Source organism: Stegodyphus dumicola, chromosome 6 (genome assembly GCF_044657685.1).
Source record: "Stegodyphus dumicola isolate Sdum_Otavi_A_Nest chromosome 6, ASM4465768v1".
Taxonomy (NCBI): Eukaryota; Metazoa; Arthropoda; class Arachnida; order Araneae; family Eresidae; genus Stegodyphus; species Stegodyphus dumicola.
Window position 1 is genome coordinate 159260317 of NC_140773.1, and position 21771 is coordinate 159282087.

The following is a 21771-nucleotide window of genomic DNA, read 5'->3' on the forward strand; positions in this document are numbered from 1 at the left end:
ATTCTGTGTTAGGAAATGCTTCTTAAAATTATTAAAAAAAAACTATGTAAAATTTCTGCTTGCGTAACATAACAAAAATGTGCTGTTGAGAGAGGTAAAATAGGTAAAAATATATAGGATAAATTTTGCTGATTTTTCTGAATTAGATTTAATCATTTTATTTGGAACATTTTCATTATAATCCACATATTCAATTGGAAAATATCGCTACAAAAAAATTTGGTGATAAATTCTTCACGCTAATTACACTAACATGTTCTGGTGGAATTAACCTTTTCATTATAAATTATATTTCTCATGTATCGAAAGAAAGACATGTAAATTTGGTTTTAAAAAATATAATTAATTGCTTTACATATTGTGCATCAAATGTTATTGTTCTGTGAGTCAGAAATAAAAAAACGACCCAAAATTTGAAATGATTTATTCTCTAGATATTCAAAATAAGCATTATATTCAACAGCTCCTGAAAACATTTATGAACTGTAAAATAATTATTACTAAAATGAATTTTTGGACTGCTCATAATTACTACACAATATAATTTTAATTAACCATTTATCAGTAATTTATTTCTCTATCTATGGCAAACTATAACTAAGGCAACTACAGGAAGAAATTGAAAACACATATTTAATTGACATATTCAATACAGCTTTTCGATCTTAATTAACTCTCCTTCACTGAAGTCCGTTTTAAAGATTTAATAATACATTTTATTGCCTTTTTGAAGTATTGCCATTCACTTCACACAGAACTTTTATTGCTTTAAGATAAAAGAAATGGCAATCTTTAAAAATAAATTCATTTTGATGCTAACAAAACAATCTTTAAAATTATTATTCAATAAAGGAAATTATTATTAATTAATTAGCCTAGGAAGTAATATCAGGAAAAATGTGGAACACACTTCTGAAGGTAGTAATATGAGCAGTTCTGTAAAAGCATGATAATTAAGTAATAAATATAAATTAAGCATGGTGATAATTAGTTAAAAAAGAAAACATCTTCTCCTCTTTTTAGGATTCCTGATTACACTAATTAAATGTAACAAATTAAAAAATAACTTAAAATTGAAATTCCAGCTACATATATAATGTAAATGTAATGCAGAAATATGTCTTTAAATACAAAGTTTCTAGGAAAAGTTATTACAAAATAGTCACTGTGATAAAATACATGGTTCCTATCATAAGGCGATCCTATGATCTAGCTAGCACAGATAACAAAAAAATACAACAGTAATTAAACAATCTATAAATAGAATTAAGCACTTTTGCTTGTTGAAATATAGCATTTGTTTGCTCTGAATGAATATCACAAATTTTAGCCTTGTTTAATGAATATTACCCTTCAATTGACACAACAAATGCGAAATTTCTTCGAACAAAAGTCTTATTTGGATGAAAATAGAATAGTGATGGTGCAAGCGATTTACCATTACGAAATGCTATGACGCCATTGTTCTATAACACAAGAAGAAAAATAATTATTTACTGATAATTTTTCATATAAATTATTTAAATAAATTAATAATTTAATTAATTACTTGAAATATAAACTATAAATGGCACTAATATTTGAATCTTTTTCAATAACTTACATATGTGTAATTTTAACTAGAAAAATACATTGATTCTTTGTTAGAAAATGACATACCAGTAAAACCACAGATAAAATTTAAAATTCTGTGAGTTTTCACATCATCACAAATATCTAGTCATAGTAATTTTACACAAAAGAAGATCATTGTGGTGATGTGAAAATAAAAAAAGTGATATGACAAATATTGTACAGTGCGTTCAGGAAACTTCTGTATTCAAAGGAGGAATGTATGTAAATTGAATGTAATAAAAATGTGTAAATGTATAAATGTAATAAAAGAAATTAAGCTGTCTAATGTGGCAATGCGGCATATGACGTAATTATCAAAGTATGGTTTCTAGGTGTTTGACTCTGTAATGTTTAAACACTAGTTTGTAGACTCCTTTGCCTCGATTACATTTGAAAGTCAAAAAGACTTGAAGGTGTATGAACATGTATGTCCAAGTCGAGGAGTGCCACCTCAGACAGTATGGTGGCACAGGATAACGGAATTTACCATGCCAATTAATCTGGATTGGAATGCTGAGAAAGGTATGAATTGAGTGTCTTTGTGGCACAGTCGTCTGTGGAGCCGCAAGTTCTCTCGAGATATCGCTAATAGGGATAAAAGTGTACCAGACCCTCAGATTCCTTATCCCGCTGCCCTTGAATGAAATTGGCATGACTCTTAGGCAAACAGCCCTCATATGCTTTACCTAAATTAAATAATAATCCAATACAGAAGAAAGAAGCATAAGCACATAGGGATGATCTGAACAACGATCCAAAAGACTTCAATGGATTACGTTAACGTTTAAGTTTTTATGAGGTACAGAATCTTCCCAAACGGACTGTAAAAAAGTTCTTAGAGTAAACATTGAATGTTTCCTGAATTTAAATATACGAAAATGTGTATAAAAAACATGCAACCCTCCTTTGTTGTTTAAGAAATGGTTATGCTCAGCGATGATATCAAACATAAATGCAACGCTGGTAAAGTGCACTTAGACAGACGCATTTAAATGTTGGTTGATTCTTAGAAACAAGAATAAGCCTTGTTTCCTTCATGATAACTTTAGAAATAAAGTCTGGTGATCACAGTTCATTGGCGACTGAAAAGCCACAATGTTAAAACAGTTGACAGTTATGGTTAAGAGCATCCTTTTGAACTCTAACTCAACCCGATTGATCTGAGTAATGTTTGTCCCAGCGTGAAGGGGCACGAAGAAAAGGCGTAGCTGCAATCTTCATTTGCCAAGCCGCGATAGGCTGCATCTAGGTATTTTTCCATCCCAGTTATCTTTTTGCTAAAAACAGAGATAACAAAATTAAATTAAATTAAGATGCAAATAATTATATATAAAAACAAAATATTGATAATAATTGTTAGTTTATTATTCATTCACTTTCTTCGCTTCGTTCTCAAGGCATTTGAAAATAAGATTCATAAGGTATGTTCAGCATGTCCCAGGAATTACAGCTTAGACAGAACTTTCTGAGGATATTCTGTGCTATGGCATTGGCGTCATTCAGTCGCTTAATATTTTTTATTATTCAAATGTGTGCAGTTTCCTTTCAAAGTGACGATTTATACTGTATGATTAATAATAATGAGTAAAATCAATGTTATTTGTACCACGATATAGAATTAACAACAAAATGAAATTATTTTGCTTTGCAATCAAATCAAAACATCTGGCTTACATTAGATTGGTCTGAGGCGATATTTTTTAGAAATTCATTAACATTCAGAAATAGCCAAACCCTGCATACCCCATCCACTTATCTATAATCAAAATTAAGTTAATAAAAGAAAACTTTATTAACTTAATTTTGTATAAAGAAAACTCAATAATATTTTATTTAAAACTTAAAAGAAAACTAAGAACAAATAATTTTTGCCGTCTGATACACTATAAAAAGATATTCCTAAAAATTAGTATTTTAAAATTCCATTAGTGAATAATGTTGTACCAGACAAAAGAATACTTATAAAGCCAATTAACAATAACATTACTCATTTTATACCTAAATGTACGTCTACTTTGTTGTGTTAAATGGCTAAAATGAAGAGTTGACATTAATATAAGTTCAACATTTTAAAAGAAAAGTATCAATATAGGAAAAGAGGACAATACTTAAGAAACCCTATACTTCATTTTAAAATATAAAGTCGCATATTGTGCTGAATACAACTAGACAAAACTTTGTTTTATTTATTTTAATCTGACGTTTCATCCACTTAAGCTAAACATAAAAATAATAAGGTCATTCATAAAGAAATAAATATGACAATTTTTGTCATGTCGGTAATGGAAAACAATATAATGTTCAATCGTTTTCTCTCTTTTACTACTTGAATAAAGTTTATCGATTGATTCATGGTTCTGTACTTTCATTACAGTCAAGATGACTAAAGTTGTGTGATAAAAGTCAAAAACTATTTCGATTTCTCCATTCTTTGTATTCTTTGTTCATTCAAAAATTTTTACACTTTATTAGTTGCTGAAATTATTAAAAATATATAATAATTTTTGAATGATAATCCTGATATATATTTTGATACAACCATTTAATAAGATAGTCGCTAATTCCAAAATTTCATGAAGCCTTTCTAATACGAGTAACTTTCTAATATATAAAATGGAATGAAATTTAAGGAGAAATATTAGCTTACTTTTAAAGTGTAAGTTTCAAAGATATATGCGACACTCAGAGTAGCTTTAGAAATTGATATACTTTTACATGAATGAAATAATACATAATGCAAAATAAATTATTCGAAGTAAGTAAATTTTTCACTAGATAAATTTTAAATAAGTAAAATCTTTAATATTAAATACGCTTCATAACCGCGTCAAAAAAAGCATATTTTACTTACCTCACGCCTTTTAGAATGACAGAAGCTATTCCTTTCTTGGCTAAGAACTTTTCGAACTCGCACACAGCTCTTTGTTTGCAAGCTTCGTCTTTAATCCTGAGAAGCTTAAAAGATGCTTCTGGATAGTTAAAACTTGTTATAGAATTAAACATCTTTCCAACGTCGTAAGAACCGAAATAGAAATTGCTGCTGTCGGAAGACTGTCGTCGATTATAACCACCAGCAGCAGCACCAACAGGTCCGTTAACATTAAGGTGCTGAGGTGGGGCATATTGATGAGGAGGAGCTGAAAACGCATGTTGGTAGGCAGTGTTATGGGGATCCATCATGCTTCCAAAGAGAGCAACCATGGTCACATATGTAAGATAACCCCCTCCAACAGCAGCGAGTAGGCCAGTCAACGAAGCCATCGTGTCAGAGACTCCTCGAAACGAAAATGGTACTTTCATAACGCTTTGAAATCGAGACACAAATTTTTGAAGAGTTTGAATACCCTTGAGCCCTTGCTGAATGCCCAAAGCAGGACTAGTTCCTCCTGGAGCACTGGATGAACCTCCGCTAGACTGGCTACCTCCGCTGAAAGCTCCTAACAAACCACTGCCAATATTGCTCAATACATTCAGACGTTCTTTGCGATGTGAAAGAGTTTCTTTGGATAAAGCCGTTTCGTTCAGTGAATGGGTAGGCTTTTCGGTTGCACATGCCAGTAATGCTGTAGAAAGCACCAAGAGAAATACTGCTTGAGTGTAGCCCATTTTTCTAGAAAAAAAGAAAAGAAAATATACTGCAAAATTTACGTTCACCATACGAGAATTGAACGCGAGTGATTTCTTTGTACTTGTATTAAAAGTATACTTCAATAAAGATGAAATACTTAATACTTTAAAAGCATACTTAAATAAAGATTAAATACATAATTTTAAGAAAATAGTTATGCATTGGGTTTAAATAAACAAACAAACTCATTTGATTTTTATCTCTTCACTAACAAAATTATTCAGCACAAAATAAGTAACTCATAGCTTTGCAGTATACGATTTCATTCTAACAAACATTTTATATAATGCAGTGCCTATTAGGATAAAAATATAACGGAAGACTTTCTCCAGTAACCTTTCCTATGAAATTATTCTTGTGAGTGATGCTATTTAATTAATTTCATTATGTAACATAAACATCAATACTTAATTTATAATTTGAAATCAGCGTGCTCATAGCTAAATTGATAAAAGAAGGAGACAGTATTTTCAGATCTTACAAGTCAGAAGGTAGGTCTTGAAATTTTTTATGCCATTTGTAGAAGATAATATTTGTTTGAATATATTTTTTGAGTTTCCTTACTCAGACGGCTGGAAAAATGTTAGAACTTCATTAGAATTTTAGTAATATTTAAGTAAATATACGCTTAGGCGAGAATGCTTGAAAATTACAACTACTTCTCCGTTCTATATAAGTTATTAAAAAAATATTTTATACATTGTTTTTTTATTGCAGGATACAAGCCTCAAGTTTTACAAATTAAATCACTGATTATATCTAAAAATAAAACTTTAACTGATTAGCCTATAATTTATTACTCACGAATATCTGTCCTCTCGAGCTATATAAATGTTAGCTTAATTCCGGCTTTTTATTATGCAGAACAAACGCAATTTCATGACCCGTCACCTCAAGATGGTAGTAGAAACCTCCCTCTGTCATGGAAAAGCAGTGATTATACAACACGAAGTTTTCCAGTAATTATATGCAAGGTTATTGACTCTCGGAAACCTTGGAAGGTTACAAACGCAATATATACATATCCTGGGGGCGATTCTACGTCATCAAATACCTGTGTTTTTCACCCATTTGGAACGGAAACACACAGACGCAAAAAAATTCCAAATTGACAGCTTTATGCTCAGTTAATCAACAACTCAACCTGACAAAGGCCAGAATCAATTTCTACTCAGTATTTACTGCTAAAAGAACATCATTAGACTCTTTTTCTCTTCTTTTTTTTTTTATCTTAAGAGCATTTTAACTTGACAATGTTTTTTTTTTTTTTTTTTTTTTTTTTTTTCGTGAAGCTAAAAAAAAAAAAGACTGTAAAAAGAATTAGATCTGTAGGTTTTTCCCTGCGGTTAACAGCTGATGGAATGCTTTTCGACGAGAAGTGCATGTTGATGAAACGTTTTAACTGGTTTGACCATGGCTACTTTCAACAGCTGACCAATAACAGATAACACTCCTCGAATTCAAATTACATATAAACGTTGTTTTTGCTTTTTTACAAGCTCAACAGCCATTTTAAATGGTTCTTTCGCAAGACCATGTTAGTATATTATACAGCTGAAACCATTTTATAAAGTGGTGCTGCGGGCTAAAAAACATATCGCGGTATAAGGGAATTCCGTTGGAAATCCTAGTCATATTTCTGATTTCAACTCATATTCGCAATAACGTTTGGACGCTTCTTTGCTTTTGCAATCTGTAATTGCAGTACTACAGAACAATAATAAAACAAACATAATTCAATCTTTTTTCTGAAGCTCAGCACTGTAAGTTTAGAGAAATTGAATTTCAGCTCGTCAATGGCTGGTATTAAAAAAAAATGTAAAGGAATTTTTCTTTTTCTTTTTTTTTTTTTTTTTCTTTTCTTTTTTTTTTTTTTTTTAATGTGAAAGCTTTCACATTTTAGATTACGCCGAAAGGGGCATTCTTTTAATGTTTTGTGTGTTACCTTTATTTATTAACTATCATGTTCTTCACACGTAAACCAATAAACTCAATTCAACAGCAATACAATAAAATGTTTAAAAGCTGTATATATTTAGAATTTCCGATAGACAGTATCGCGCGTTGGAGATAAAAATGTTATTTCCTGTACAATGTTGGCATTTCTCGCTTTGAAATCGTTGAGTTTGTTAATCAGAAAAAGTTTTACAAAACATGAAATAGATAATAAAACAAATTTGAAATTCGGGTGTCCAGGTGCCCATGTGCGGGTGCAGGATTACGTTATTCAAAATTTGATGGCTCTAGGTACCGTCGTTTTTTCACAATGAAAACATGCATACATTCATGCAGATTGTTCATTATTTAATTTCTTTAAATATAATACAGGGCGATAATATTTGGTGGCAACAATTTGAAAAGTGAAATGGACATTTACAGTGAAACAACGCAAACTATTCCGCTTCGAAAAACTAACAGCCCTTCTGAGCTACCGCCCCTTTGGACTAAAAAAAAAAAAAAAAAAATTAAAATAAATTAAATTAAATGCGGATAATTGCAAAATTAAACATTAATAAATACAAGAATGTTATTTTCCCATGAAATGAAGTTAAATGTATAAATAGCCGCTTTATTAATTTGCTTTATATAGTATTAATTTTACTGAAATACTTCAGAAATGTTATATAAACTTGGAAAAAATGGAAAATATGTTGCACGTCGTGTTATTTAATAAAGGGAATAAATGAAAAGGATAAAAATAAAAAAATGGTGGTGGAATTAATGGCATATCACCTGAGAAAAGAAGATTAATGCCCCAATTGCATGATATAATAAATTTTAAGGATAATATGTATGGTTTATATACATATATATATATTGTGTGTGTGTGTGTTTACGGCAAAGTAGGTGAGGGCTTTCTGTGAAATGGGTGGGATACACATACGGAACACCTCGAAAATGGCCATGCAGGCTAGACCGTTCGCCAGTGTTTGAAAGCCAGGTCGAATTACTTTTGTTTAGTGACTTCAACTGCTCAGCCGCTGCCAGCTCAGAATCGGTATGGGAGCATAATGAAGTGAAAATTATTAGCAGGTATTCGAAAGAAATCCACATTCTGTTTCATTTATTAGCAAAAATCACAGTTTAGCTAAATTCAACTGAAATTCAAGATTGCATCCTCTCATTAATAGAGTCTTGGTGTAATGAGTCGCAGTATAAGAAGGTTATGATAAAATACTATTTTAAAATACTTATAAAATGAAATGTATTATCGTGAAATACTTGTACAATTATTTGAATTAGAATTTCATTTTCTGATTATAATGCATTTATGCAAATGTCAAATTAATATTTTAAATAAATGAAGATTAACTGCATTGCTTAAAAGTATATACGGACTGTTTTCTGTAATAGCACATGCTTCGGTCGCAGAACTAAGATTTGGTTAATTAATTTCTTCTACTTAATATTACCTTATTCACTAATTATTCAGAAAGCCTTTTTAAAATAACATCGTTGTGAAAATATGTTTTCGAAACTTTTTCTTGCTTCGCAAAAATTATAAAGTTGTTTCCTATATACTGAATCCCGTTGCATTTTAGAAAGAAATGTCTTGAAAATTCGCGATATTTTTATTTAACTTTATGCATGGGAGTAATACTGCAAGATTCATTTTTACTGTCTTTTAGTTTCTCTCAACAGCTTAATTTAAGATGTAATTAAAGTATAGAGAAATGGCAACAGTATGTATAATTATATTTAAAAATGGAGCTTTTAGATGCTGTAATGCATATTTTATACTTTTCATTTGTTAAAGATATTTTGGAAGGTGCACTGGTGAGCGAAGACTGAATGAGTGTCACGTCGCTGAGCGTGGTTTGAATCCCAGGCTAAAATCTGCCCATCCGAAAGTTTTCCCGAGAGGCTAGTGGAACGGAAGAAGGAACCAAGTAATATGCGGATTCCCTCTTCAGGAGAGCTTTCAGGCAAAACTGGGATGCAGCTTAAGCAGATAACCATCGTGTGCAGTCATCGGTACTTAGATCCATTCTATTCCAATCTTAAATTTATACTCACCAGACAATTTGGAAACATTCTCTTTTCATATTTACGATAAATAGCTAAACACGGTGTCATACAGTAACCACACGAAATTTTTTTAGATTATATTAGAGCTCTGAAATAATTTGCTGCAATTACAACCTTAGTCATAAGCAGCAAACAAACTATCTGAACTTAATTAAGACACAATAACACGTCGAACAAATACTAAGTCAAACAACAAAAATCAGTGTTATATTTTCAAATTTTTACAGGACTAGTTTCGATGGTTTTACCGAACCACCATCGTCAGCTGCAAAATCGCAAATGAACGAGATAGGATATACTTCACAGGACTAGTTTCGATGGTTTTACCGAACCACCAAAGTCTTTCTGTTCTAGTTAACGATCCTAATTCCAATCCATCTTTGCCTTCGGCCTTTAAAGAAATTTTTTTAGTTCTGGTTTCATCAACAGATGGCGCCACTAGCTTATTTTCTGTCCAGGCTTTCTTATCTTATCTGACCATTATATCCTATCTCGTTCATTTGCGCTTTTGCAGCTGACGATGGTGGTTCGGTAAAACCATCGAAACTGGTCCTGTAAAAATTTGAAAATATAACGCTGATTTTTGTTGTTTGACTTCTGAATTAGTATCTGAACTTTTTTTATAAATACACCCTACATTCATTGAATGAAAGATTTCCAGTATCAGTCCTTTGATTTCCCACGTTGTTACCAGCGGACTTCGGTCGCTCTGATTGTTTCAGTCCTTATGCGAGTTGCGATGTTTGTGTGATGCACCATTCTTTACTGTTAAGTTCAAATAATTTTGTAGGTAGAAAAATGTAAATTTATTTAAGAATAAAATCACACTGTGAATGAATAATGTCAATAAAAAAATTTAATGATCCACATTTATGTTTCATTTTTAAAAAAAAATTAATTCATTTTTTTCATTTAAAAAATATTAATTGATTTTTTTCCTTTCCTTGCGTTTAAAAAATTCTTCGGAGGCGAACACACCTATGGCACTTGCTACCGTGCTCCAAATAAATTAACGACCCTGTGAAATCAGTCTGAAATACATGACCTATATTCTCAAGAGAGGTTTCCTAATCTTCTGGGGGCGACTCTTGGGCTCATTTGAGAAATTATGTATGGAATGTAAGTGAGTTTGCTATTCGCGACCTTAAATGACGAACACTTCTTATTCCCACATGCCCTTCAAATATCATTTACCTATCTGATTGGCCCCTTCTTAGAGGCCCCCCCCCAAAAAAAACTACTACATAAAAAAATCTGAAATAACAGTCTAACCTTCAGATCATGGTGACTAGATTTTTTTCAATGCTAATCTAGAAAAATATGACTTCAAAAATACTTCGTGCCTTTTATTTCAAATAATTTATTTCACAATTCTTGTCAAAATATTTTATAATACAAATAAGAAAGCCATCTGTCAGGCAAAAATTATTTATTTTATATTCTGTTTGATTTTACCCGATACTTATTTACTTATTTTAGAAACCCACATGTTATTTACACTGGAAAATACCGGCACTTTTGCAGCGTTTGCTCCCGACAAGCATAAATATGATTCAGTTACAGATTTACAATCATTAATTTGGCAGATTTAGGAAATTATGATTTACTCTGTAAATGACATTAAAAATTAACATTTCACTTCGAGTTTCAGCCATTTCTCAATTGATTGATGGGTTACAAATCATTTCATGTACAGTAGCTCTTTGGGTAGTTCGTTGTCAGATAACTGTCGTCTGTAGTATTCTGTCCCGGAGTAATTAATTATGTCTTTATTTATCTTCCCACTGCACCATATTTGTTTTTTACTTGACGCTTTTTAATTCTGTATCCAAATGAATTGAATTTTCTATTTTACCACAAACGGATAACAAAAGTAAAACAGAAAATCAAACATTAGTTTTATTCTTCTTGTGAACTGCGCGAGTTCTATAACAAAACTTTTTCTGTAAGTATATCTATTGAATCATTGATATATTTCAATTTTAAACCTCACAAGTTTCTCATCTCTTTTACAGGCTGCTACTAGCAAAGTTCGCATTGCTAGCTGCAGCCTGTATGGAATAGAATCTGAAACATTTTCTAAGGCAAGCAATGAAACGTAATAACTGTACTAAGTATCAGGGACAGACTTGCACTATCACCGACGTCTGGTCGTTTAAATTTTTGAAATCACTATCCTTGTTGGGCGGAAATCCGCAGATTAAATCACTCTAGTTTTTATCTTAATAATGTTTTACAGGAAATAATTTTTAAATCCTTTTTTTACAGTGATTCTCTTTTATCAAAAATAAAGTGATAAAGAAAAATGCATTCGTAACAAACAGTGCAATTTGATTAAGTTCCTTACAACGCGTCTAATTTTTCTTATTCTAACAAAGAACGTGAAGGGGAAAAAAAGAGGTTAAGGAAACAGGCGTCAACAAAATACCGAATGTTAAGAAAGGTTATTTGAGGACATGTGATCATTGATTTAACCTACAGACCTTTCTTTTTTAGAGTCATGCGTGGATGGAATAAATTAGAGACTAAAATAAAGCATTTAAAAGAGTAAAGCTTGTCGATCTAATTCACAGAACTTGAACTTAATTTGACATTTTATTTTAATTTAAAATGGTATCAATTAGATTAGCAGTAGGCATTTGAAATGCTGGCAGATTAGCGATAGATACGTATTTATAAAAATCTATGTACATGCCATAATTAAAGTAAACAGTTGTCAAGCCATAAAAACAAAAATGATACTTCAGATGTTCATCATTTGAGATTTTGATTATTTATCAAATTACTTTCATTTCTGCAATTAGTTTCGGTGATTTAATCGTGCTATAAAATACAATTCTAATAAAGTAACTTTTAATATCGTCTTCATGTAAGTAAGCAAAAGAATTTCTAAACTAGAAGGTAGTTGTATAAACAAAATTATTTCAGAAGATTATATTAAATATTTTAACTAAATAAATAAACTTAAGTTGATACTAATGAGTGAGCGAATGAGTGCGCTGCTGAGATAGGTTCCGACCACGAAGGTGAACCAAACGGAATAGTGTACCATCTCACCCGGAAATCTATTACCTCTCCAAATGCAGCTCAGGGCCAGGTTTACAGAGCAGACGACTAGTATTCTTTTTCAGAAGTTGGTATATTGGTATTGGAAAAATGTATTTTTTATTTATGCGTGTACCCATGTTTTACTTTAATAACTGCAAAATAATAAATGAAACAAAATGAAAACAAACCATGAATCAACAGCGCAGAAAAACTGCAGAAAATTTAATGGGCTTAATACAGTAAAGAAAAAATTTAGCTTTTTTTGGCAACAATCAGAACTTGATATTTTAAAGTAAAAGGAAAAAAATCGAAAGGTGTTACGTTATATGTAATTACTTGTTTTATTTTTTGAATTGTTTTAATTATTCCATTTCTTTATACTCTGATAATTGCGTTTTTTGCATTTAGACCATTTAAATTCACAGTATAATCACAAAATATTTAAAAACAGTAGATTTTTGGAATTCCTGACAGAGTCAAAACAGAAGAGAAAGACACCAAAGTAAAACATAAAAATTAACAAAGCAGCAACCTTGTATTTGGCGCATATTTAATCAAGAACTCTATCGATTTCGAGAGCAAATAGGTACATCAGATACAAAGAAATCTGCCACATCATCATTTCTTTGCTCCTGATGAAATGAGGCCTGTACCTGTTTGCTCTGGAAATCGATAGAGTTTATGACTAAATCTACGTCAAACACAAGGTTGTTGCGTTGCTAATTTTATGTCCCGACAGAGTGTTAGGGGTTGCCACTCTTTTTTTTTTTTTTTTTTTTGTAATGTAATTACATTATAAAAAAAATTAACTGCATAGCCAGCTACCTAAAAAGTTATTAAGATAAAGAAAATGTTATATAATGATATTAATGAATCCAGCTAATGTCATATCATACAAATTTTTAATTTTCTGATTAGATATATCATGATTTAAGTGCACTCTTATTTAAATCAATCATTGTAAAACTTAGATAAAATATTCTTAAAAACTATGTTTATTGCTTTTAAATCGCCCCTAGTTTATTACTCAATAACCTTCCAGATTAAATCCGAAAGTTAAATATCTTAGGCTTTACTGAATGGCAACATGTTGGAGCGTGGAAAATGGAAATAATTTATTCCTGGCAGTGGCAATACATTGCTTTCATAGCTGAAAAAAGTTTTTTGATTTAAATTGATTCATATGTCAATTCATAAACATTTTACATTTTGCCAACTGACAACAGTCTATCCCGCTGGAAATAAAAATGTTTTATTCTGAATTGTATTGCCATTTCCTATTTTTAAATCACTGAATTTGTTAATTAGAAAGTTATTAAATTTCGAAATATATGAAATAAGTAAAAATCAAATGAGAAATTAAAAATTTGGGGTTCGAGATGAATATGTTCGGGTGGAGGACTTACATGCATTAAATATTCGGCAGCTCTTTAGTTGCCGTTGTTTTTCTATAAAGTAAGGAACATACATATATGTCCTTCATTATTTAATTTTTATTAATACATGACGATAACATTTGGTTGCAAAAATTTGAAAAATGATTCGAACAAAAAGTATGTTTCGAGACTAATAGCATTTCTGGTATTAAAAATGAAACAGTAGGGATGCAAGAATAGCTGCTATGGCAAAATGAATCAGTAGCTTGTGTAGACAGTTTAAGCTACCGGCTGATCCAAAAAGAAACAAAGAACAATAGCAAAGACAAAGAAAAATAACTTTTCAACAAAGAAAAATATTTTTATCTGCTGTTACACTCTAACTAATTAGTAATTTATGTATATAACGATTTCAGATCTCTTTCATCTTTTAAGGTTGCAGAGAATAGCTTGTATTGAATTTTAAGTATTTAACCAGTTCTTTATAATTTCAGCTTTTTTTATAACTTCTCCTTTTCGTATTCTTCACAAGAATGCAAACGAGTAATGACTATTTAAACTCAAGGTTTGAGATTTTAAGACAGAGCGTGTTTCTGGTATCGCGTGCATGCTATGTGCTAGTTTCCTGTCAGCCCTGATAGTTTCAATTGTTCGGCTTTGCTCGCTGCTGACGTTTTAATTCTGACGCTCCGGAAGAATGGTGAGCCAGATTGTACAGATAGCCAGATCTAGTATTGTATCTTATTGCGTAGTCCTTAACTACTGTTCAATGTTTGAATTAAGTTGAAATGTTCCATTTTATTTTGCATCACCAAGAATTGTGGAAATTGTAGCACAAGAAAAATGCCTTTGAATTCTAATTTCTGCTAAATAATAAGGTTATTTTTAACCTTCTCAAGACTTCACACATAGCAATAATTCGCTTCACGTCTGTTAGGGTTATCGGAGTAATGAGCATTGCTAGATCATCTATTTCTTTGCAATCCTTTTAACATTAGATGGAACAGAAAACAGATGATGTTGCAATCATAATACAGTGCACGTTTTTCAGTTGTTTAGAATTAGCGTTTTTATAACTGGTCGAAAAGAGTGTAAAAATCGTAGTCCTTCTTTCTTTCATTCTTAAAGCAGCAGAAGCTGTCAAGAATAACAGGGAATAAATAATACGATGAAAATATTTCCATTTAGATTCTGTTGTGGACATTTAGAATCAAATTATTATTGACAGGATCATCTTCACACTACGGCACATCAAATCAGAATCCTATTCAGAAGAAAATCAGCAGGATGGATCTCCAGGTAATAGCTAATTCATGCATTTAATAGGTGAAATCTGATTAACTGTTCTCTTCACTGGTCACTTAATTTTGGCAACGTATTATATTCTTCAAATTAAAAAGGCAAGGGGAGAAACAGATAAAAGGTTCACAGAGATTTATGACGCAGAGTAAACTTCATAATGGACATGTATTAGATTGCAGCTTTATTTACAGACAGAAACCACTAATTGGAGCTAAAAACAGAAAATTTCTGAAAATATCTTAGAGGTGGAGTGCGAGAAAAGCAGAAAAGAAGAATCTTTATTTAATGTAAATTTCAATGTATTTTTAGAAATGCTCAAAATTTTATGCTACATATATCAAAAAGTTAAACATGTGTAAATTTTAAATTTGTATTAACATTTATTGCTCACAGCATAGCTCGTACATGTAGCTTGTTATAATAATCTATTGTGCTATGTAACTCGCTGGTAATTTTCCTTTTTTAGCTTCTCAAAAAATATTTTGTACCGAAATATGATTTCATTTAACTACCCATTCTGCTACACATACATTATATTATAATGATAAAAAGGTTCTTATCAACTAAATCTCTGTTGTAACTAACAGCTAATGATTTACTTATATAAACCTCATTACGGGCTTTGTGTATATGAAACTTTGCAGAAGCAACATTTAGTACATCTTCTAAATGTAACAGACAAACAATTTAATTTATTTACAACAAGCATGACAGAAAACATGGCTTCTGTCTTAGTCATTCATTTTACGAAAGGCCTCACTGTAGATAATTTTATACGATAATTTGCAGTGCAAAGACTAGTAAACTGTACCCTGTCTGGGGCAAACGCCGGTATCTTTGTTGTGTCGAATGAATATGCTCCTCATTACAGCATAAATGTGAACTACAAGAAACATTTTCATTCCCCATCACACCTTAAATGCGACAGAGAAAATCTGATTATTCCTAACTGACCGATTCCGGTTACTGTAAATTATAATCTGCCATTTTAAATGTGCTTCAGATGTACAAACAGAACAGTTGGACGCCAGGTGCAGTTGAAAAATAAACCGTTCCTTTTCCGAAATCTAATGCAGGTTTTCGGTTTGCCAACCTGAAATGCTAACTATTTCACTTTAACAGTACATTAAAAATGTCTTTAATTTCTTACAATAGTATTATATTTCAGTTAATGTTTATGAATTTAGTGAACATTCATCTAACTGAAAAAGAGTTATTATTAAGGCACTTAGTAAATTTTTATTCTGAAAAACCTGATAAGGTTAATAAGATACAGCCCGACTACAAAATGTTATGAACCAAGAAAGTAGCTGACAGGTAACGATATACAGGATTATACGAGTGCTCTAAAAATTCAAGTTCTGTAGATAGGCTAAAATTTTCAGAGCGAAAAGTGACTTGCATGGAATACGCCTGACCTTCGTCGTATTTTAAAATTCCTGCAGGCAATTCCTTTCGACGTGAGCGAATCGGAAGCATCATATCAATCGGGAAATAAGCACTCGTTAATCCAGCAACATGGTAAACTTGGTGATTGCGTCATCATTTCACTGGAGTAAGACGGAATTAAAGTACAAATCAGGTTTAATGGTCTTGCCACGCACTATTAGACACAGCATCCGTTAATAAAAACATCTGTCTTCTAATAGTAAAGAAATTTGTCAGACTGAAAGCTATTGTTCTACATTCGGGAACATACAACTCTGGCAAACCTGTTGTTATTTGTATTGTAATTTCTTTGTTTATATCATTTTGCTTGACAACTGCATGTATACAAACTAGTTCACTGAAATCATTCTTCTGACTGAATGACATCAAATGCTGTTTAGAAGATTTCTGGTACGCATCCAAGTCAAAAACAGACCAATGCACTTTTGGGGGCTATTCAAATTATTTAAATCAAATAGTTTGAAAAGTCCCATTAAAATGCGTATATAGCTCATCGAAGCTAAAAGTGTCTATATGTGCACAAATTCCAAACTTCTGTACTTATTGCTTTAAAGAAAAATTTCCAAAAAAGGCTAAGATGAATACGACGAATAGTTTATATGACGAATTCAGTGCTTTCGATAGCAATTGTTCCATTAATAAATTTAACATGCTTTTGTTTGCTCAAAATAACTTTTATCATGCTTGCAGAAATGAAGGAATAAAAATAAAACTGATGCAACTTAAAAAAATTTATATTTTGATTTCTGTTATATATCATCCCATTACGACAGTTCAATTAAAATGAACAAATAAATTTAGTTTAGTTAATTATTCAGTACTGAATTAAATTCTGATTTCTCAGATGTGGTTTATTTAAATTTTTTTTTTAAATTTACTCATTTGGGTTTAAAAAACGTATATATATATATATATATATATATATTTGTTACTACACAAGCTAAAAGTGATATTTTTATCTCAATCATACAATTCTAATCTTTTATTGTGCATTTCAAAAAAATTGCGCTTTGAGAATAGATCAAAATCTATCTATATAACCTATATCACTACAGTGTAAATTTATAGTTGAAGTTTAGCGAATTCATCAAACATTTTCAAGTAGTCATTAAAGAAAAAACAATGAAATATGTGTCGATTACAAAGTAGCAATTATTAAAAAGGTTTTAATTTCCCTTAAATTCATCAAAATATGTGTTTCTATCATAATCACTATTTAAAAATTATGAAGGTGCAACAAATTAATTCTCAAAAATCTCTCTAAAGACACTAAAGCATTGGGAAATTATTTTAAACTACCGTTTCCAGTACAGCGTTTTAAATTTAACTAAATTAATCAATCTGCATTACGAATAATGCAATTTTGAAATATTTTTAAATTACATTAACAGAGCATAAAAATATGCTCAAAGTGCATAGACACAAAATTCAAATGAAATTTTAGGACACACTGGTGAATATTTCAGGTAAAAGTTTGCATTTATTAAAGAAAGGAAAGATATAAATGTTTGATTGAATAAACTGTCAGCAATCTTATATAAACCTTGTTAGTGAAACTTCAGGTTTTTACCTCATATCATGTTTATACAAATAACTTTATGTGTCTAAAAAATTTACCGGTCAACCGAACGGTAAAATCGCTGAACTCTGGTAGTTCCGACTTAGGTTTGATGCAAGGCGAACGCGCTGCCTGCATAGATATTTTCGTGGGTTTTCCTATGTGTAACGCGTATACAAGCCAGTTTCCATTAGAAAATCCCCCGCGAAGGCATACATACATTTAGGCAAATAGCCATAAGGTGTTTTACAATAATAAACTAAACCTAAAAACATTATCAAAAATGATTGTATGATAGCTTAATATTTTTATTTATTTTAATCACAATGCTGACAGTTTACTGTCTAGTAAGCATACAAATATACATAAATCAGAAGAAGTATATGTACGTATAGTATATCTAAGAAGAATATATATTACACATACCCATATAGCATGTATGTAGTTATTAAGAAGAATTTAAGGCTAATAATTTGCACCAAAATTTCGAATTTGAATTCCATAGTCATTATTAAATTTCGTGTGATTCCAAATTAGGAACAAAATCATATATCACCAATGCATAATTCAATTTATTTCTTACGATTCGGAACTGAAATAAATTTACATCTTGATGTGTTATAATCTTAAATTTAATATAGTAGAGTAACGTAATGTAGACCCCATTCTCTTCACAGTAATTATAATCAATGCAATTTTTAGTTCGGAAACAATGATTCCCACTTCTTATTCATTGAAAACCTGTCCCAATTCCACTTACTGTCTATGCTTGGCTTGTTATAGAGAGGGCTGTGAAGAGAGGTGATGCTATCTCAATGATATACTTCATGTATTCTCTCACAATGACGACCCTTGACCAGGAAGAATGCTGAATTACTTCCTGATGGGCCATCATACAGAATCAAAGGCAGTTTAGCGAATTATTGCATCTTACATCAATTTGATAGAAAATATATGTAGTTTACTTCTTAACTTATTTACGAAATCTTACGGTCATATTGACTTTTAGAAAAACTTATGAAATACTATTATAAACTTCCCATTATAAATTTTCTTCATTTAACTTTTATTAATTTTTCAAAATTTTTAACAATGAATTCTGAAATAGACAAACTAGAAAAAAATTAATTTTATTAATTGTCCATAGATGGCAGCACTAAAGATTACGAGCAAGCTGTAAGAGGGAATTACGAAATAGCCAGTTCCGCGCTAGGAATACTGCTGTTTCTGCCTTCAATATTAACTTCAAAACTACTTCAGATATGCAGTCTTATATCCATTGAATTGTTTTGCTAGTGTCAATAAAAGCTATTTTTTTTCATTTCCGAAAGCAAATTTCTGTTATATAAAGAAAATTTTCAGCCACCATAAAATAAATACTTGTCTGTAAACTTTTAAATATTCAGAATTCTTCAATAATATACTTGCTAACAAAGGCAAGACATATGACTATATTATTTTGAAAAAGGAATTTTATTTTCAGAAAAATTTATGTGTTTATGAAATATCAATGAATGAAATATAAATAAATATATTACGCTTTGGAAATATGAGTATATTCTCAAAAAATAAAACTGATTAAATTTAAGAAATAAACAGCTTTCTTTTACAACGACTAACTTAGCTCTTCGTAAAGAAACTATATTTATAAAATAATGTTTTAAATTACTATCATTTATAAAAAATTGAAACAATACAGGGACGTTAATTTAGAAGAAAGTTATATACCTTTACAATCAAGACTGTTCATTGATTTTTTTTTATTATTCAATAACGTGATTTTACAGAAATTAATAAAAATAGCAAAGAAAATAACAATTATTTTTGGTTTTCGATTATCTTTCTTATTAAGATTGTTTTTGTTTATTATACTTTTATTAACATTACTTAGATTTTTAAATTTGATATCCAACCTCAAATTATTATAAAAAATGAGTACGCAGACTCTATATCTATACGATGGATCTAAAAGTATTATAAAAATAGAATTATTTATTTTTATTACACTGCAAATCATTCTATTCAGTTTCATTTGAAACACTAAATTCTTTATTTAAAAGTTAATTTATCATTTCTTCCTTTTTCAAATATATATATAGTTCAAAGAAGGAAGGAGGAAAAAATATTGCACTAAATTTCGACAAAATTTTGAACTACACATTTGACAAAATTTGAATTTCATTACAAAAAAATCAAAAGTTACCATTTATTTAAAGTATTTCATAATGTAAAATGAATTTTTACCATTACTGTTATAAAATATATCAATATAGAAATTTTATAAATTATACTGAATATAGCATCTATATTCATTAACTTACTACAGCATTGCAAGAATCAATAAAAAGTTTTAAATATTATATAGTTTTCTGTATGGTCATACCTGCTCATCAAAATCCAATTCTAGATATTAATTTATCTTCAGATCAAGAAAGATTCTTTTAAAGAAGTTTCCTTCGATATTGCAGCAACAAATAGCTTTGAAGGCCAAGGTCAGTCTTCTTTATAGCGCCAGTCACGCCTGCTTGGCAGCCTACCTGCGCTACTTTACCGATGCAAAGAAGCAGCAGACACCCACGCCACGCCGGTGTTCTCTCAGAAGAAAATAGTGCGCAGAGTAGAGATGGTTGCCATATTTGGCGCATTATCTCTCGATATGGGACGATTTCTCTTCCGAGATTTCATTCGGTGCAATTTCATAATTTGCTTATTAAGCCGCAATTGACTTATTAATTAAATTGCATAAATGTGAATGCAAGATTTTCAATATTGATAACTTAAAGCATACTTAAAGAATCCGGGATGAGAGTAATTGAAAGAGTATGTTGCTTATATATCGTAATTTGTAGTGTTTGCACTTTTAAACATCCCTAAGTATATTGGATTTTTAATAATTTTTGCATCATCTATTTTAAATGGAACTTAAGAATGTCAAACATCGCAAGTGAATATCATTTTTTGCAAAATTTGAATATGGAATGATTTTTCTTAACTACATTGGTTGATTACTTAGAAATAAAGATTTATTTAGTAGAAAATGAATGGCAGTACTCAGTAAATGATTTCAGTCATCGACTTTACAGAGTAAAATATTTTTTTCAGAGAAAATAAATCAGAGTTCACTGAATTCCCTTCTCTCTCCCCTTTATTGCGTTGAAATTATTTGCATTTTAATAATACATGACGTTTAAGAAGTTTTTTTGCAATAACTATAAATACTATACACAACAACTGCAGTATTCCAAGCTTTTAATGTTGTTGTCGCACCACGATCAAACTGCATGAGAGGTAAGTTTCTCTGTTACGGAATGGCAACGAGAGAGATTGTTGTTCAAAAGATGGATGATCGAACTCCGTTATAACGATCATTTTGTGGATGTTGCGTATTTCAAAATGAACCTATTACACTGCGCTAAATAGTATTAAAATGCTATATATTAAAAGATCTTTCATCTGATCTAAATTTTAACAAACCGCTCATTATTTTCTCTTAAACTCACAATGTTCACGACAGTTGTTCTATATACCACAGTTTCTGATATTTTTCCCGAAATTACGTGTAAATAGCTCAGAGAAAACAAACAATAATTCCTTAACACTGAAGTCTACCTTCTGAATAAGAGATTTTATTAAATACACATAACTTTCCTCTATCGAAATTTTAATTTTGGAAACATAAACGAAGTGAAAGCTTATAGTTTGGAAAATGTTTTTGATATAATTTAAGTTTAGGAAACATGCATGCATACCTTAATTTTTCGTATAAA

The 21771-nt window shown here is 30.5% G+C and overlaps 1 protein-coding gene across 2 annotated transcripts; it reads right to left on the reverse strand.

Annotated features, from left to right (window-relative positions):
* Positions 1–407: 407 nt before the first annotated feature.
* LOC118194759 (uncharacterized) lies at positions 408–20553 on the reverse strand. Of its 2 annotated transcripts, none has more exons than XM_035365962.2 (3): positions 20388–20553; positions 4466–5224; positions 408–2891 (listed from the first exon to the last, which is right to left on the reverse strand). In XM_035365962.2, the coding sequence occupies exons 1-3, from the start codon at positions 20393–20395 to the stop codon at positions 2756–2758; spliced, it is 903 nt and encodes a 300-aa protein (XP_035221853.1). In that variant the 5' UTR covers positions 20396–20553; the 3' UTR covers positions 408–2755. The 2 variants fall into 2 exon arrangements, with proteins under 2 accessions (XP_035221853.1, XP_085675249.1); XM_085819123.1 differs by lacking the exon at positions 20388–20553 and adding an exon at positions 6047–6067.
* Between the last annotated feature and the right edge of the window lie 1218 nt (positions 20554–21771).